This window comes from Carlito syrichta, unplaced genomic scaffold, assembly GCF_000164805.1.
Source record: "Carlito syrichta isolate Samal-C Ts95f unplaced genomic scaffold, Tarsius_syrichta-2.0.1 Scaffold302993, whole genome shotgun sequence".
NCBI classification, from domain to species: Eukaryota; Metazoa; Chordata; class Mammalia; order Primates; family Tarsiidae; genus Carlito; species Carlito syrichta.
The window spans coordinates 75,389-90,567 of record NW_007247089.1 but is presented as its reverse complement, the minus strand read 5'-3'; the positions used below and the strand labels follow the sequence as shown (position 1 = coordinate 90,567).

General features: G+C 36.9%; 1 protein-coding gene across 1 annotated transcript in view; it reads left to right on the top strand.

Moving 5' to 3' along the window:
* LOC103259744 (polypeptide N-acetylgalactosaminyltransferase 13-like) overlaps positions 1-15,179 on the top strand; it is a gene marked incomplete at its 3' end in the record, with an annotated part of 64,733 nt that overhangs the window by 39,343 nt on the left and 10,211 nt on the right. Inside the window, exon 2 of the mRNA XM_021711998.1 lies at positions 11,271-11,451. Coding sequence (XP_021567673.1) covers positions 11,271-11,451 — 181 coding nt within the window. The remainder of the gene's footprint in view (positions 1-11,270; positions 11,452-15,179) is intronic.

Sequence of the window (15,179 nt, the reverse complement as noted above, 5' to 3'; positions counted from 1 at the left end):
CACAGTATTCTTTATTACTGTTATCTCAGATATCAGCTCCTTCCTAGTTTCTTCTTGTCTTTCCTGAATTCTTTTTAATCTTTCCATTAATGTCTAGCTTTGTAGTTTGAGACCAGTCATTCTTGGGGCTCTTCATTGTTTGCATTCCAAAGTCAGTTTTCTCAGTGTCTGCCCTCCCAGGTATCTGGGAGAGACTCATATTCTTCTTTTGGTTTTTCTTCATTTGTGTAGATTTTTCTCTCGTCCGTTCAGAGAGTCTCATGAATCCACCTATGCCGTCACCATCTTGTGGAATCTCCAATCCTGATATGCTTTATGATACCTGCCTGTCCTTGGCTTCATATGACTCTATGTATTGCTGTTGGTGTCCACCTACTTGATTGTCTACTACACAGTTTTGCTATTTTCTTAAAACTACCTAGCTTTACCTATTATTCCTTCTGTCATACATACACCTTTTGAAAAAGTGATTTTGGTCTCTCTCTCACACAGTAAGGTGTGCTTGTCTGCCATATTGCTAGTTTCACAGCTCATTTTTTAATTTCTACAGATCCCAGAAGCCATGAGTTCTTGTCCTGTTGTTATTAAAGACCACTTCCTCCCAGGGTCATTGCATTACTAGATCTATCAATTCTACTGGAATATACTTTACAATAAAATCCAATCTCACTTTCAGAATCCTCCAGATTAGAAGTGGTCCATATTTTGCTAGGGTCATATTTTTCTCCTCATTTGGGGGTTTTCAACAACTCCTTGAACATATTCATCTCTATTCTAACAGCAACACTAGGGTGGTATAGCAAATATCCAGATGGGAGTAAAGTGCCAGTCTCTCCTTTATTCACCTAGCTTCTTTATTGGGTGAGGGAGGAAAGAAGCTCTTCACTTACTCGTAATCCATAGAGAAGAAGGAAAATCTTCTTTACCTTGCATTCCACACAATAAAGAGAAGGCCTTAAATTCCTTCTCATATACAATACATTACATTTATTACTTCTTGAAAAACCTTTTAGAAAAACCTGGTCATAGTATGAATGTTTGGGGATTTTGCCAAATCATGTTTTTGAGAGACAGAGATAGGAAGAGGGAGAGAGAGAGATATATAAATATAAAGTTGACTAAATAGTTATCTATCACAGCACATTAAAAATTAAGATTGTAGGCCAGGCTCGGTGGCTCAGCCTGTAATCCCAGCACTTTGGGAGGCCGAGGTGAATGGATTGCCTGAGCCCGTGGGTTCCAGACCCACCTGGGCAAGTTGGTGAGACCTCATCTCTACAATAAATCAAAAAATCAGCTGCGTGTGGTAGCACATGCCTGTAATTCTGGCTACTCAGAAGGCTGAGGCGGAAGGATCACCAGAGCCCAGCAGGTCGAGTCTGCAGTGGTTGGGAGTGTGCCACTGCACTCCAGTTTGGGTGACAGAGTGACACTCCAACTAAAAAAAAAAATTATGATTGTATCATTTCACAATCTTGTTTGCCATGAACCATCATACATTTCTAATTTTTGTTTCTTTGTGCTGTGACCACCAAAGAATTTCCTCAGTTCCCAAGGTACTGGAAGCAGCAGCTGCAAATCATTTGACTTACTTTGGCTAGTCTATTAAAGGTATTTCCTACAAAAATAAGATTTGAAATTATCTCAAAATATGTCTATTTAAATCTTATCAATCTTCCAGGCTTTTTTTTTTTTTTTTCATTTTAACCTTGGTAGTTAATTTTGAATAGTTCTTCAGTACATTCAACCAACTTTTAGTAATATCTTCTATGTACTTGGGCTTGACTCTGGGGCTACAAAAATGACCAGATATCTCCACTGCCTTTTTTAGAGCCTACATTCTAGTAAGAAAGTACATAGGATAAATAAATTACAAATTTTAGTAATAAATGAGGGAAATAAAAAGGGTTTTATTAGAGAAAATGACTAGGGTGTGGCTACTTTAAATACAGCAATTGAAGAAGACCTCTCTGATGAGAGGATGTTTCAGCTGAGATGAGAAGTACAAGAGGCAGTCAAGGTGAAGGGCTGACAGAATTACATTCTAGGCATGGGAGATCTAGATGTTGAGGTTTTGGTGTGTGAAAAAGCATGTGATTTGTTATTCTAGAAAATGGCACAGGGCCAATATCACCAATGTTTATTGGAGAAAATCATGTATGGTCTTCGAGGCTGTGCTAAAGTATTTTGTTTATATCCACATTGCAAGGAGACATCATTGACAGAATTAAGCAGGGAAGTAAAATGAAGTAATTAAATTGTTAAAAGGTTACTCTGATTTCTGAGTGCAAAACAAATTGTAGGGAGTAACAGTGAAAGCATTAAGATGATTAAGAGTCTATTGCAAGTGACAGATAAGAGATCTCAGTGACTAGGAAAGGTATACTGGCAGTAGAAACAGAGAAAGATGGTACTATTGACTTAATTGTGTTCCCCTGATTTTTTTTTTTAATTATTTTATTATAGGAATGTGGGATACAAGTGAGGTTGAACTACTTAAGTAGGCTACATGCAGGTTAAATTTGGGCTCACTCCCCTGATAATGAGTCAAGTACCCTTTGTGTTGTCATGTGCCACCTTTCTGTCCTCTCTCCCCTACTCCTTACCCTAGCAGTACCCAGTGACTGTCAATCATTCCCTTGTGCTAACGTGACTAATGCTCAAGGCTCACTTATGAGTGAGAGCATGCAATATTCAGATCTTTGTTTCTGTGATAGCTCACTTAGTGTGAAGGTCTCCAACTCCCTTTAATTTGCTGCAAAGTCCGTGATTTTGGTCTTCTTTATGTCTGTGTAATATTTTATCAAGTATATGTTTCACATTTTCCTTATCCAGTCTTTCAATGAGCAGTGGGGTTGGTTCAATGTTTTTGCTATTGTGAATTGTATGGCAATAAACACATGTGTACAGGTGTCTTTGATGTAGAATGATTTATATTCCTCCAGGTTTATTCCTAGGAGAGGGGTTGCTGGATTGTATAGAAGGTCAATTCTTAGTTCTTTTAGGAATCACCATACTACTTTCCATTGAGGGTGAACAAACTTGCACTCCCACCAACAGTGTATAAGTGTTCTCTTTTCTCTGCACCTATGGCAACATCTGATTTTTGACTTTTTTTTTTGAGTTGGAGTCTCACTCCATTGCCCAGGCTGGAGTGCAGTTCATGGCCAACCCAGTGTCAACCTGCTGGGCTTTGGCGATCTTTCTGCCTCAGCCTTCCAAGTAGCCAGAACTACAGGCATGCACTACCATGCCCAGCTAATTTTTTATTTATTGTAGAAATGATGTCTCGTCAAGTTGCCGGGGCTGGTCTCGTGGGCTCAGGCACTCCTCTTGCTTCAGCCTCCCAAAGTGCTGGGATTACAGGCTGAGCCACTGAGTCCGGCCTGTTTTTTTGACTTATTAATGATAGCAATCCTTACCAAAGTTAACTGGTATCTCGTAGTTTTGATTTTCATTTCTTTGATGATTAGGGTGGCTAAGAAATTTTTAAGGTGTCTGTTGGTTGCTTGTATGTCACTTTTTGAGACGTGCCTATTTGTTTCCCTTGCCCACTTTTTAATGGGGTTGTTTGTTTTTTTTCCTTTCACTTTGTTTGAGTTCCTTGTAGATCCTGGATGTTAGGCCTTTATCACATTTATAATTTGTGAAAATTATTACCATTCTGTGAGTTGTCTCTTTACTCTCTTGATTATTTATTTTACTATGCAAAAGCTTTTCAGTTTGATGAGGTCCCATTTAGCTATCTTAGGTTTCTGGGATTCCCTTTGGGGACTTGATCAGGTATTCATTGTCTAGTTCAATGTGCATAAGGGTGTTTCCTATGTTTTCTTCTAGCACTCTTACAGTTTGATGTTTTACATTTAGCTCTATAATCCATTTTGAGTTGATTTTTGTATATGGTGATAAGTAGTGGTCCAATTTCATTCTTCTGCCTATGGCAAGTTTTTCCAGCAACTTTTGCTAAGTATGGTCTCCTTTCCCCAGTGATTGTTATCAGTAGCTTTATCAAAGATGAGTTGATTAAAGAAATCATATTTTTCTTCTGGAATCTGTTCTGTTCTATTGATGTATTTGCCATTCTTTTTTTTTTTTTTTTTTGGAGTGAGAGTCTCACTCTGTCTCCCAGGCTGGAATGCAGTGGCACACTCACTGCAACCCCAGAGTTGACCTGCTTTGCTGCAGCAATCTTTCTGCCTCAGCCTTCCGAGTAGCCAGAACTACAGATCCCCTCTACCACACCTGGCTAATTTTTGATTTATTGTAGAGATGAGGTCTTGCCAAGTTGCCTGGGCTGGTCTCAAACCCGCGGGCTCAGGCCATCCACTCACCTTGGTCTCCCAAAATGCTGGGATTACAGGCTGTTTCAATGAGCCCTGCCTGTATGCCATTCTTGTACCAATATTAGGCTGTTTTGGTTACTATAACTTTGTAATAAAGTTTAAAGTCTGGAAGTGATACCTCCTGCTTTGTTCCTTTTTCAGATGATTGTTTTAGCTATTTGTGCTCTTTTCTGTTTTCATATGAATTTCTGTATTGTTGTTTCTGGGTGTGAAATAAATGATGTTAGTAATTTGATGACTATTGCACTGAATGTGTAGATAGCCTTGGATAAGAAAAACATCTTGACAATATTGATTCTTCTAATCTATGGGCCTGGAATGTTTTTCCATTTGTTTGTGCCATCATTGATTTCTTTGAGCAGCATTTTGTAGTTCTAGATGTAAAGATCTTTCACTTATCTGATTAAGTGAATGCTAAGGTATTTCATTTTGTGTGTGTGTGGCTATTGTTAACAGGATTGTGCTTTTAATTTGGTTATCCATCTGTTTGTTGCTGGAGTATGGAAATGCAGCTGTGTTTTCCATGTTGATTTTGTAACTTGACACTTTATCAAAGTTATTCATCAGTGAGAGCAGGCATTTGACAGATTCACTAGGGTTTTCAAAATATGGCATCATATTTTCCATAGAGAGGGATAGCTTAACTTCTTTTCTGGTTGACTCCCTGGCAGGGAAGACCACCTCCAGAGTGAACCTCTTTGGTGCTTTGCCTATTTTCTCAGTCAGACAAACCCACAAACCCTGCATACCTACAGGACTGATACCCTCTCCCTTCCCACATGACAGGGAAATCTTTCTTTTTCAAAACAGACTGTGGGAGTGAACAGGAAGGGAGTGACATGAAAGAAACCCAAAGACTTTTTTGGTGGGAAGGCTTTTGGCTATAAACTGCAGACAGCATATGGGTGGCCCATCCCCCTACCCACTCTCCACAGACTGTTAGCAGAAGAGGTTGCTATAATTGAGAAATCTGCTACAGAGTGCAGCAAGGAGCAAAAGTGACTGCCTCTCCTCTCACTGAGTGACCTATTTTGAACCACAGAAAGGGCCCTAGAACAAGGGTCAGTGACTAGATTCAAAACAACAAAACCAAAAGGAATTATAGAGAGAGAAGGGAGGACTGTCACAATAGAGTCAAAAAAGGCAACACTCAGAGCACTAAAGAGATAGCACCCAAAAAACAGCTATCAGAGCACAAACAATGGAAACTTCCCTAAATGAATTCTCCCAGATAACAGTCACAGAAATCAGAAACTGGGTGGCTAAAATGAACAGAGAGAACCAAGAGAAACTAGGAGCAAAACTCACTGAAGTCATAGAGAAAGTAAAAGCAGAGTTGACCCATTCAGAAAAGCCTGTTCTGAAATAATGAAAATGAAGAACTCCATCCTGGGAATCCAAAACAAAGTAACAAGTGTATAGAACAGGATCAACAAAGGAGAGGAAAGGATCTTAGAACTTGAAGACAAAAATATGAAAGTAATCCAGTCTGTTTTTTAAAAAAGCTCAAAAAGAAGAAACAAAGCCTCCAAGAAATGTGAAACTATGTCATGAAGCCAAATCTTTGCCTGATTGATATCTCTGAAGCAGAAAGGGAAACTGAGAACACCATAGAACAAACATTCCATGAGGTCAACCAAGAAAACTTACCACGCCTTGCTAGAGAGGTGACCATTAAACACAGGAGATTCAGGGAACCCCTGCAAGGTATTACATGAGAAGAACAACTCCTGGACACATAATAATATACTTTGTTGATACAAAGTAAAGATGAAAGAAAAATTCTAAAGGCAGCAAAGGGAAAGGTCAGACTACCTACCAGGGAAGATCCATCAGAATCATTCTGGACTTCTCTGCAAAAACACTGCAAGTCAGAAGGGACTGGAGTTCAAACTTAAACATTCTTAAAGATAAGCAATTCCAACCAAGATTTTCCTAACCTGCCAAGCTAAGCTACATCAGTGATGAAGAATTAAAATTCTTCTCAGACATCCAATTCTTAAGAGAATATGCCACTTCCAGACCAGTCCTTTAGGAGATGCTTAAGAAGGTGTTGAACACACACAAAAAAGAGCCTTGATACCCATCACAAAACTTCAGGCACACACAGAGTCAACAGAGCATGCGGAACACTCAAAAAAATGAAAAACATACACACATATAAATACAAACACAAAAATAAGAAAAAATCAACCCCCTAACAGTCCCATGACAAGAATGAATTGTCATATTTTAATAATCAGTTTGAATGTGAATGGACAAAAGGCACCACTGAGGAGACATAGAGTGTCAAACTGAATAAAAGAGCATGATCCAACAGTCTTCTGCCTCCAGGAAACTCATGTTACTGCAAAGGACACCCACAGGTTCAAAGCTGGGGGCTGGAAAATGATGGTCTTTCAAGCAAATAGAAAACAGAAGAAAGCAGGAGTAGCTGTTCTGATATCAGACAAAGCAGATTTCAAAGCATCAAATGATGAAAAGGACATAGAAAGACACTACATAATGATAAAAAGCTCAGTCCACCAGCAAGAAATATCTATTTTAAACATATATGCACTCACAGCTGCTGACCCAGTATAGGCTCCCCCCCCATTCCACTTGAGTTCCAGTTGCCCACCACTGTGCCCTGAACATGACTCCTGCTTCATAAGATCTGTGCGTTGCACATGACTGGGAAGGAGTGAACGGACCCAAAGTATCTTTGATACATTCACCCACTCTCATTCACTGGGCTGAGCTTCATTTCCTGTGCAAGCCTGGTGCATGATGAAGAATGGGGCATGAAGATTCCCACATCTCCCATCATTTTCTGTTCTATATGTGTTCAAAGAAAACTTTGCTAGGTGCAGAGTTCTTCAAGTCATCCAAAAGTATTTGGGGTGCCTCTGTCTGTTGGCAGCTTGGTCCCTACTCTTTGCCTTGCTTGGAGAGAGCCTGGTCTGCTGCTTTACAGTGGCCATCTCAGACCTCCTGTGTTTCCCCAAAATTTACTTGTTGATGCCCTAACACTCAATGTGACAATATCTGGAGATAGAACCTGTAAGGAGTTAATAAAAAATAAATGAGGTCATAAGGGTAGGGCCCTAATCTGACAGGACTGGTATTCTCATAAGAATAAGTAAATACCAGAGCACTATCTTCTCTATGTAAGGACATAGCAAGAAGGAGGCTGACTACAAGTCAGGAAGAGTACTCTTATTAGAAACTGAGCATGCTGACAACTTGATCTTGGACTTCCTGCTCTCTAGAACTGCAAGAAATAAATTTCTGTAGTTTAATCCTCCCAGGGCTTGGGATTTTGTCATGTCAGCCTGAGCAGGCTAAGGCAGATGAATACATGAAGAATTATTTTACAGATAGAACCATGGATGATGAAGAAAAAAGATATTAATGATGATTTCTAGTTTTGTTTGATTTTATTTATATATTTATTGGCTTGACTCCTGGGTATTTGAATGTTGGTACCATTTATTGGAAGAAAATAAGACCCATCTGTTTGAACATGTCTATTTGGATGTCTCTGAGACATACAAGAGACATCAATGTTTGGATACACAACTCTGGATCTCTGAGAAGAGGTCTAGGACAAAATGCTAATGTTGAGGTTGTCAACATCCTGTAACAAATGAGACCGCCCAGGGACTACATAAAGAGAAATTAAGACCAAAATATAGATAAATATTTAAAGTGAAAGTGGATAAACAGTGAAACAGGAGGAGGACAATCAAAATAATCTGTGATAGTAATCTGCAAGATATTGCATCAAAGGAAAATGTATGATTTTCATTACAGTAATTTTGGGGGACCTGCAGAAATAAATGGGATTTCACAATGGGTAGGAAAAAAGTGAAAACTGAGGAAGGGGACCAACATGTATTACTAAAATAATTTTTATGTTCTTTCATGCTAAAAAGATTTTGATGTGAATTGTAAAATTTGTGTTTTTTTGGTTGTTTAAAAAAATAAAGATTATAGCAGACAATATGTGAAGAGAGACATAATCCACTAATGAAGGGAAATGGATAATGTTTCAGGAGAAAAGTAAGAGGAATGATTAAATTAGCAATATCCTTAAAAAATTTAAAAAACATATGATCAAAACTGATATAGAGGTGTTGACTTGTTTGTGATAAGAGAAGGATCAGCTTTCTCCATTTTATCAAAAAAGAAGAATGTAAAGATGTGTGTCATTACAAGAAGGCTTACATATTTGAAGAGGCTAGAAAGATGAGAAAGTGACCAATCCATTAAATACTTTAATTATTTAAGATTGAGAGGGGTGGTGAATTCTATTTTTATTTTGTTTTGATCAGTATTTCAGTCACCTTAAGTGATTTAAGTCACTTTTAAGTCACTTTTCTGCTAACATTTCATTGTGTCAGCAATTAGAAAATAGAAAAAGAGTAGACTGTACATGAATGCATGAATAATTATTGATAAATATAATTTATTATTTGTAATTTTTTATCTACTGGTCAAAAATGAATATCTCTTACTGTTACCCAAGCCCAATAGCAACTCTTTTCTAAGCTGAATGTTATTTGAGTATCAGGTTAAATGATTTTTTTAAAGCAACTGTAAATTAATAAAATTTTAGTTACAGTATAAGACTGTATCTTTCAAATTCTGTATAGCAATAACTATTTGTTTTACACATTTAAAAAAAAATTTTAGAGATAGAGTCTTGCTCTGTCACCCAGGCTGCAGTGCAGAGGCACAGTCATAACTCTCTTCAACCTTGAAGTCCTGGCTTATGTGATTCTCTTGCTTCAGCCTCCTGAGTAGCTGGAACTACAGGCACATTCCACCATGCCCAGCTAATTTTTAAAACCTTTTTGATGGGATCTCACTGTGTTGCCCAGGCTGGCCTTGAACTCCTGGTCTCAAACAATCCTACTCCAGTGGCCTATCAAAGTGCTGGGATTAAAGGCATGAGTCACTGCAATTTTATAGAAATAAATGGCCTATGGATATTTACCATAATACTTAGTCTCAACTGCAAGTAAATTTTAGGATACCAAGAAATATATGATATATTTTCCAAGAGTTCATAGTTTTAAAGAGTGATAATGATGTCTATAAAAGTTTGCAATTTAGCCTTCTCTGTTCCCAGTACTCTTTTGACATTGGTCTAGGCAAAGAATTTATGGTTAAAACCCCAAAAGCAAATGCAACAAAAACAAAAATAAATAAACAGGGCTTAATTAGCCTAAAAAGTTTCTGCACAGCAAAATAAATAATAAACAAAGTAAATAAGCAACCTACACAATGAGAGAAAATATTTTCAAACTATACATCTGTCAAAAAACTAATATCCAGAATCTACAATGAACTCAATAAAATCAGCAAAAATAAGCACAAATGATTGCATTAAAAAAGATATACAAGCCGGGCTCGGTGGCTCAGCCTGTAATCCCACACCTTTGGGAGGCTGAGGTGAGTGGATTGCCTGAGCCTGCGGGTTTGAGACCCGCCTGGGCAGCGAGACCTCATCTCTACAATAAAAATAAAAAAATCAGCCGGGCGTGGTAGCTCATGCCTGTAATTCTGGCTACTCGGAAGGCTGAGGCAGAAGGATCACCGGAGCCCTGCAGGTCGAGGCTGCGGTGGCCGGGAGCGGCCACTGCACTCCAGTCTGGGCGACTGTGTGAGACTCCAACTCAAAAATATATATATATATATTTATAAATAGCCAACGAACATATTTTTAAAATGTTCAACATCACTCATCATTAAGAAAATGCAAATTAAAACCACAATGAGATGCCACTTTACGGCAATTGGAATGGCCATTCTTAAATAATCAAAAAGCAATAGATACTGGCATGAATGGGGTAAAAGGGAATGTGCATACATGTTGGTGGGAGTGTAAATTAGTACAATCTTTATGAAAATTGATATGGAAATTTCTCAAAGGGCTAAAAGTAGATCTACCATTTGATCCAGCAAGCCCACTACTAGGTATCTACGCATAGATACAAAGGTTGTTGTATTTTAAAAAAACTCCTGTACTCACATGTTCATAGCAGCACAATTCACAATAGCAAAGAGGTGGAATCAACCTAAAAGCCCATTAGCTGATTCGTGAATAATAAAAATGTGGTATGTAAATGTGATATGTCAGAAGGGGATAAGGGAATGGGTGGAGGGACAAACAAAATCACCTCTTGGGTATAATGTGCACAAGTGGAGTGGTGGTATACTTAAAACCTAGACTTCTTCATCAGCCATGTAACCAAAAAACTATTTGTACACCCTAAAGATACTGAATTTTTAAAAAATACAGTTTAGTCAGTTCTTTAATAAAAGCATGTTTAAAACTTGAAAAGCGCTTAATACTAAATCTCCCCCCAGAGTGTCCTAGATGAAATAATCTAGAAGATGAGTTTTAAAGAATGTATAGACATTGAACAGATGCAATATCATCTGAGAGCATTTTAATAATAATAATATACCCAAAGGCTTAAGATGCAAGGAATGTGGACAGCTTGGAATGGTCATTTATAATTCTAGATCAGTGGAGAATATTAGATTGATTTTTATCAAAATCATATTTACATGTAACCATGGCATCTAACATGTACAAATTTGTTTATTCATAATAAGTATGTATACCAAATCTATTAAATAGCAATTAGGTTAACTACTAGAAACAGTCAATTAGATAGTCTAATAAAAGGACATCAAATAACTTTATCTAACCTCCATGATTCCAGTGCAATCAGTATTTAAATACCTCAAGATCTTTCAAATGAGTATCTTTTGCCAAAAGTAAGTATAATCTACTAGTTCTATATTTTGTATCTAACCAATATTTCCTTGAAACATATAAAAGCTAAAGATTTGGCCTAAGCTTCAGCTGCTTCTCATACAGTATTATTGCATTATTTACAAAGATTGTTAAACAATGATTTTTTTTTCCAGATTTGGCAATGTGGAGGCTCATTGGAGATTGTGACTTGTTCCCACGTTGGTCATGTTTTTCGGAAGGCAACTCCATACACTTTCCCTGGAGGCACTGGTCATGTCATCAACAAGAACAACAGGAGACTGGCAGAAGTTTGGATGGATGAATTTAAAGATTTCTTCTATATCATATCCCCAGGTACACAATTCTGACATTTTTCTTTCTCTACAAGGGAAAATAAAATTTTGAACATGCTGAATATGTGTTTCGTTGTTGCTGTTATTCTATTAAAGTAAAATGTTGTTTATTACTGTAATATTGCAGAAAATTGTGCATGAGAAAGTTATACTACAAAGTCAATTTTGGTTCAAAATCATAAACTATATCTAAAATGCCTAAATATTCTTCTTTTGTTGTTTTTTTCCTCATTCCAAGTATTATACTAGACAAACAGAGCAAGCAATACAGAGTGATCCAAATTTAAATCACACTTACCAGCTCAATTAAAAAGTTTTTTTTAAAGAAATCTGAGTAGAAAAAGTAAGTTAGAATACTTCAGGCAGAAACAAAATGGAAAATTATGCAGATATTAAAATTTATATTTTTGAAGACTAATGATGATAATTACTCATCAATAAATATGAATGAAAAAGAATAATATAGGACTATAAGACATTTTCCTACTTTATTTATAGAGAAATATAGGGAGAGAAGTAAGAGTAAAGACTATCACTGGGTTGTAAGATTATGATGAATTTCATTCTTTATAATTTTCTAGATTTTCTTCAACAGCCACATCCTTAAAACAAAATAGCTCAAATCACAGAGACATTAAAAAAGAGTAAAAGAATAAGAATATATGAACACAGGGTTGTCTTCAATATCTCAATGTCTAGAAAAAGAGACTAAAAGGAGTTTAAATTCACTGATAAAATAATTTAAAGTGTTTTATTTTTGACAGTTTATGCGTAAACTTTATGATTTTTAATATAATTATAATGGACACCTATAAGAACAACAACAATCCACATCTATATTCTCTTTATGAAATTTAATTTATTATATTCCTTAGAAAAGCCAGTTTGTTTTATAATTGATATACTCTGATTTTTGAAGATATATATGGTAATTAAAACTCTTGATTTATCGACAAGTACAAAGAACAGAAAGAGCAGTATGAAGTTTCTTATCAAGATCCAGCACTACTATATAGAGAAGAAAAATGAGGGCATTGTATGTATAAATGTGTGATTAGGAGAAGGACTTTTTCACACATTTTCAAGCCTCTTCTATGTTAAAAATCTATTGCCAGGAACACTATTTCACGCATAGATGTATTTCTTTTTGTGGTAGAAATCCAGTCCGGATGTTCAGAGTTGAGTTCAACAAGAGTATGTAAAATTCACAGCAAGGCATTGATGTTTATATAACCTTTTCATTTTCTTTTGATGATACATTTTGAATTCAAATTATTACTCATAGAAATAGGTAAGTTCAAATATGAATAAAGGTGTAATGGAGGAATAAGCCATGTTATGTGTGAATACACGTAACTTACATTCTGGAATATGAGTAATTGAGAATAATTGTAATCACATGTATTATACTTGCCCATGATGAATATTTGTGAAAAGTAATGTGCTACTCTTTTGTATAATTTTCCATTGAGTGAAAAATGCAGATAAATGGCATAACCATTTCTCAAACAGTAATGAAATGACTAGCTTTAGAGTTTAAAGGGTGGAAAAGAATGCCTGCTATCTAGACTAATGACTTTATGTTGCTCAACAGGGAATGTTTGTACGTCCTGGAATATGTAGTTTTTACTTTATGATAAATATCATTTGGAAGTTTATTGTTCTTGTAAAATGGATTTATTTAAATCTAGAAAGACATTTTGGGAAGCAGAAAAAGGACTTTTGGGTAATATGCTACCAATATCTAGGAACTTCTTAAAGGGCATTATGTTTATGTATGACTCAGAGACAGCATTGCTGAACATGATGGAACCTGCCTGCTATAGTGTGGGCAGAGGGAGAACACCCAAAACAGGAAACAACAAATTGCTTCAGTTAAAAAAAAAAATGGACACAAGTTGGAAACTAGAGCTGGGATGCCTGAAAATAATTCTAGTCCTGGATAGCTTTTACCTCATCAAAAAATAGACACAACACATCGCAGTCAAGAAGTCAGTCAGGAATCTGCTAGTTTTACAACAAAAATTTTGGCCATTGTTTATTAGGCTATAGATAGTGGTGACTTCTGAAAGTTTAAATCCAAATCATGGATTTTTATGCTATCCTTTTGAATTGTTGAGTTTCTATTGTACATCTCCTCAGGAAATATACAATAAAGAGAGAAGCTGATGTGCATGTTAGTGGAGGAAAGGTGGGAGATACATTCATTCACTTCCACTGTTAGAACTGTGTCCTTTACAATAATACACACACACACACACACACACACACAATTTATGAAAAGCTGTTAAGAGTTTATAAGAGTTTATGTTGAGTTCTCCAGAACCTCCTTAACAATTATGGCTAAGAACCGGGCTCAGTGGCTCAGCCTGTAATCCCATGCCTTTGGGAGGCTGAGGTGAGTGGATTGCCTGAGCCCGCGGTTTCGAGACTCGCCTGGGCAACTTGGCGAGACCTCATCTCTACAATAAAATCAAAAAAATTAGACGGGTGGGCGTGGTAGCACACGCCTGTAGTTCCAGCTACTTGGAAGGCTGAGGTGGAAGGATCACCGGAGCCAAGCAGGTCGAGGCTGCGGTGGCTGGGAGCGGCCACTGCACTCCAGCCTGGACAACAGAGTGAGACTCCAACTCAAAAAAAAAAAACAAAACAATTATGGCTAATAAAATTGTTTTTTCTAGAAGGATCTCTTTGTATTTTAAAAATGTGTCCAATGTGTTTTGTGAGGAGATATGTATTTTTTTACATATGGGCTTCTATTACCAAATTTTATTCTCCACTTAAGCAATTTATCAAAATTCAATCTTTAAGTACTGAGCTTTTATGAATTGAGTTATGACAACAGCTTTGCTTCCTTCCAATATACTCTATAAAATATTACCTGCCTAATTTATTGGTTGGCTTTGGGGATGCTTCGACTCTATGAGATCTGACAATTAAGTTCACCAATTTGCCACCATTCGCTTACATTGGCAGCATTACACAAACAACTCAGTAAGGTTTCATAACGTTGGTATATCAGTGTCTTATAGCTATGTTTGTGTCAACATGTGGTAGTGTCTTGCTGAGTGGCATTGATTATAGTTGTTGCAAGTTTTTGTGTGCCATCACAAGAATGTTGGAGCTGGAATTAGAGCAGCAAACAGACATTAAATTTCTTGTTCAACTTGGCAAGAGTGAAAGTGAAATCAGGGATATGTTAGTCCAAGTTTATGAGGATAAATCATGAAGAAAACGGTAGTGCACAAATGAATTAAACATCTTTCTAAAGGAAGACAAAGCGTCACTGATGAAGAGAGCGCAGGATGGACAGTAACAAGCATCAATGATGAAAACACTGCAAAACTTCATCAAATTGTGTGTCAAAATCTTTGACTGATTGTGCAAAGCATAGCAGACCAAATAAACATTGATAGAGAGACAGGAAAATCTTGACATAAAAAATTGTGTGCAAAGGCCCAAAGGAGCTCTTGCATCACAACAGTGCACCAGTTCACACAGTGCTATCTGTGAGGGAGTTTTCAATCAGTAAACAAATAACTGTGTTAGAGCATCCTCCCTACTCACCTGAACTGGTCCCAAATGACTTTTTCCTTTACCAGAAAATAAAGGAAATATTGAAAGGGAGACACTTTGATGACATTCAGGACATCAAGGGTAATACAACAGCTCTGATAACCAATCCAGAAAAATAGGTCTAAAATTGTTTTAATGGGTGAACTAAGTATT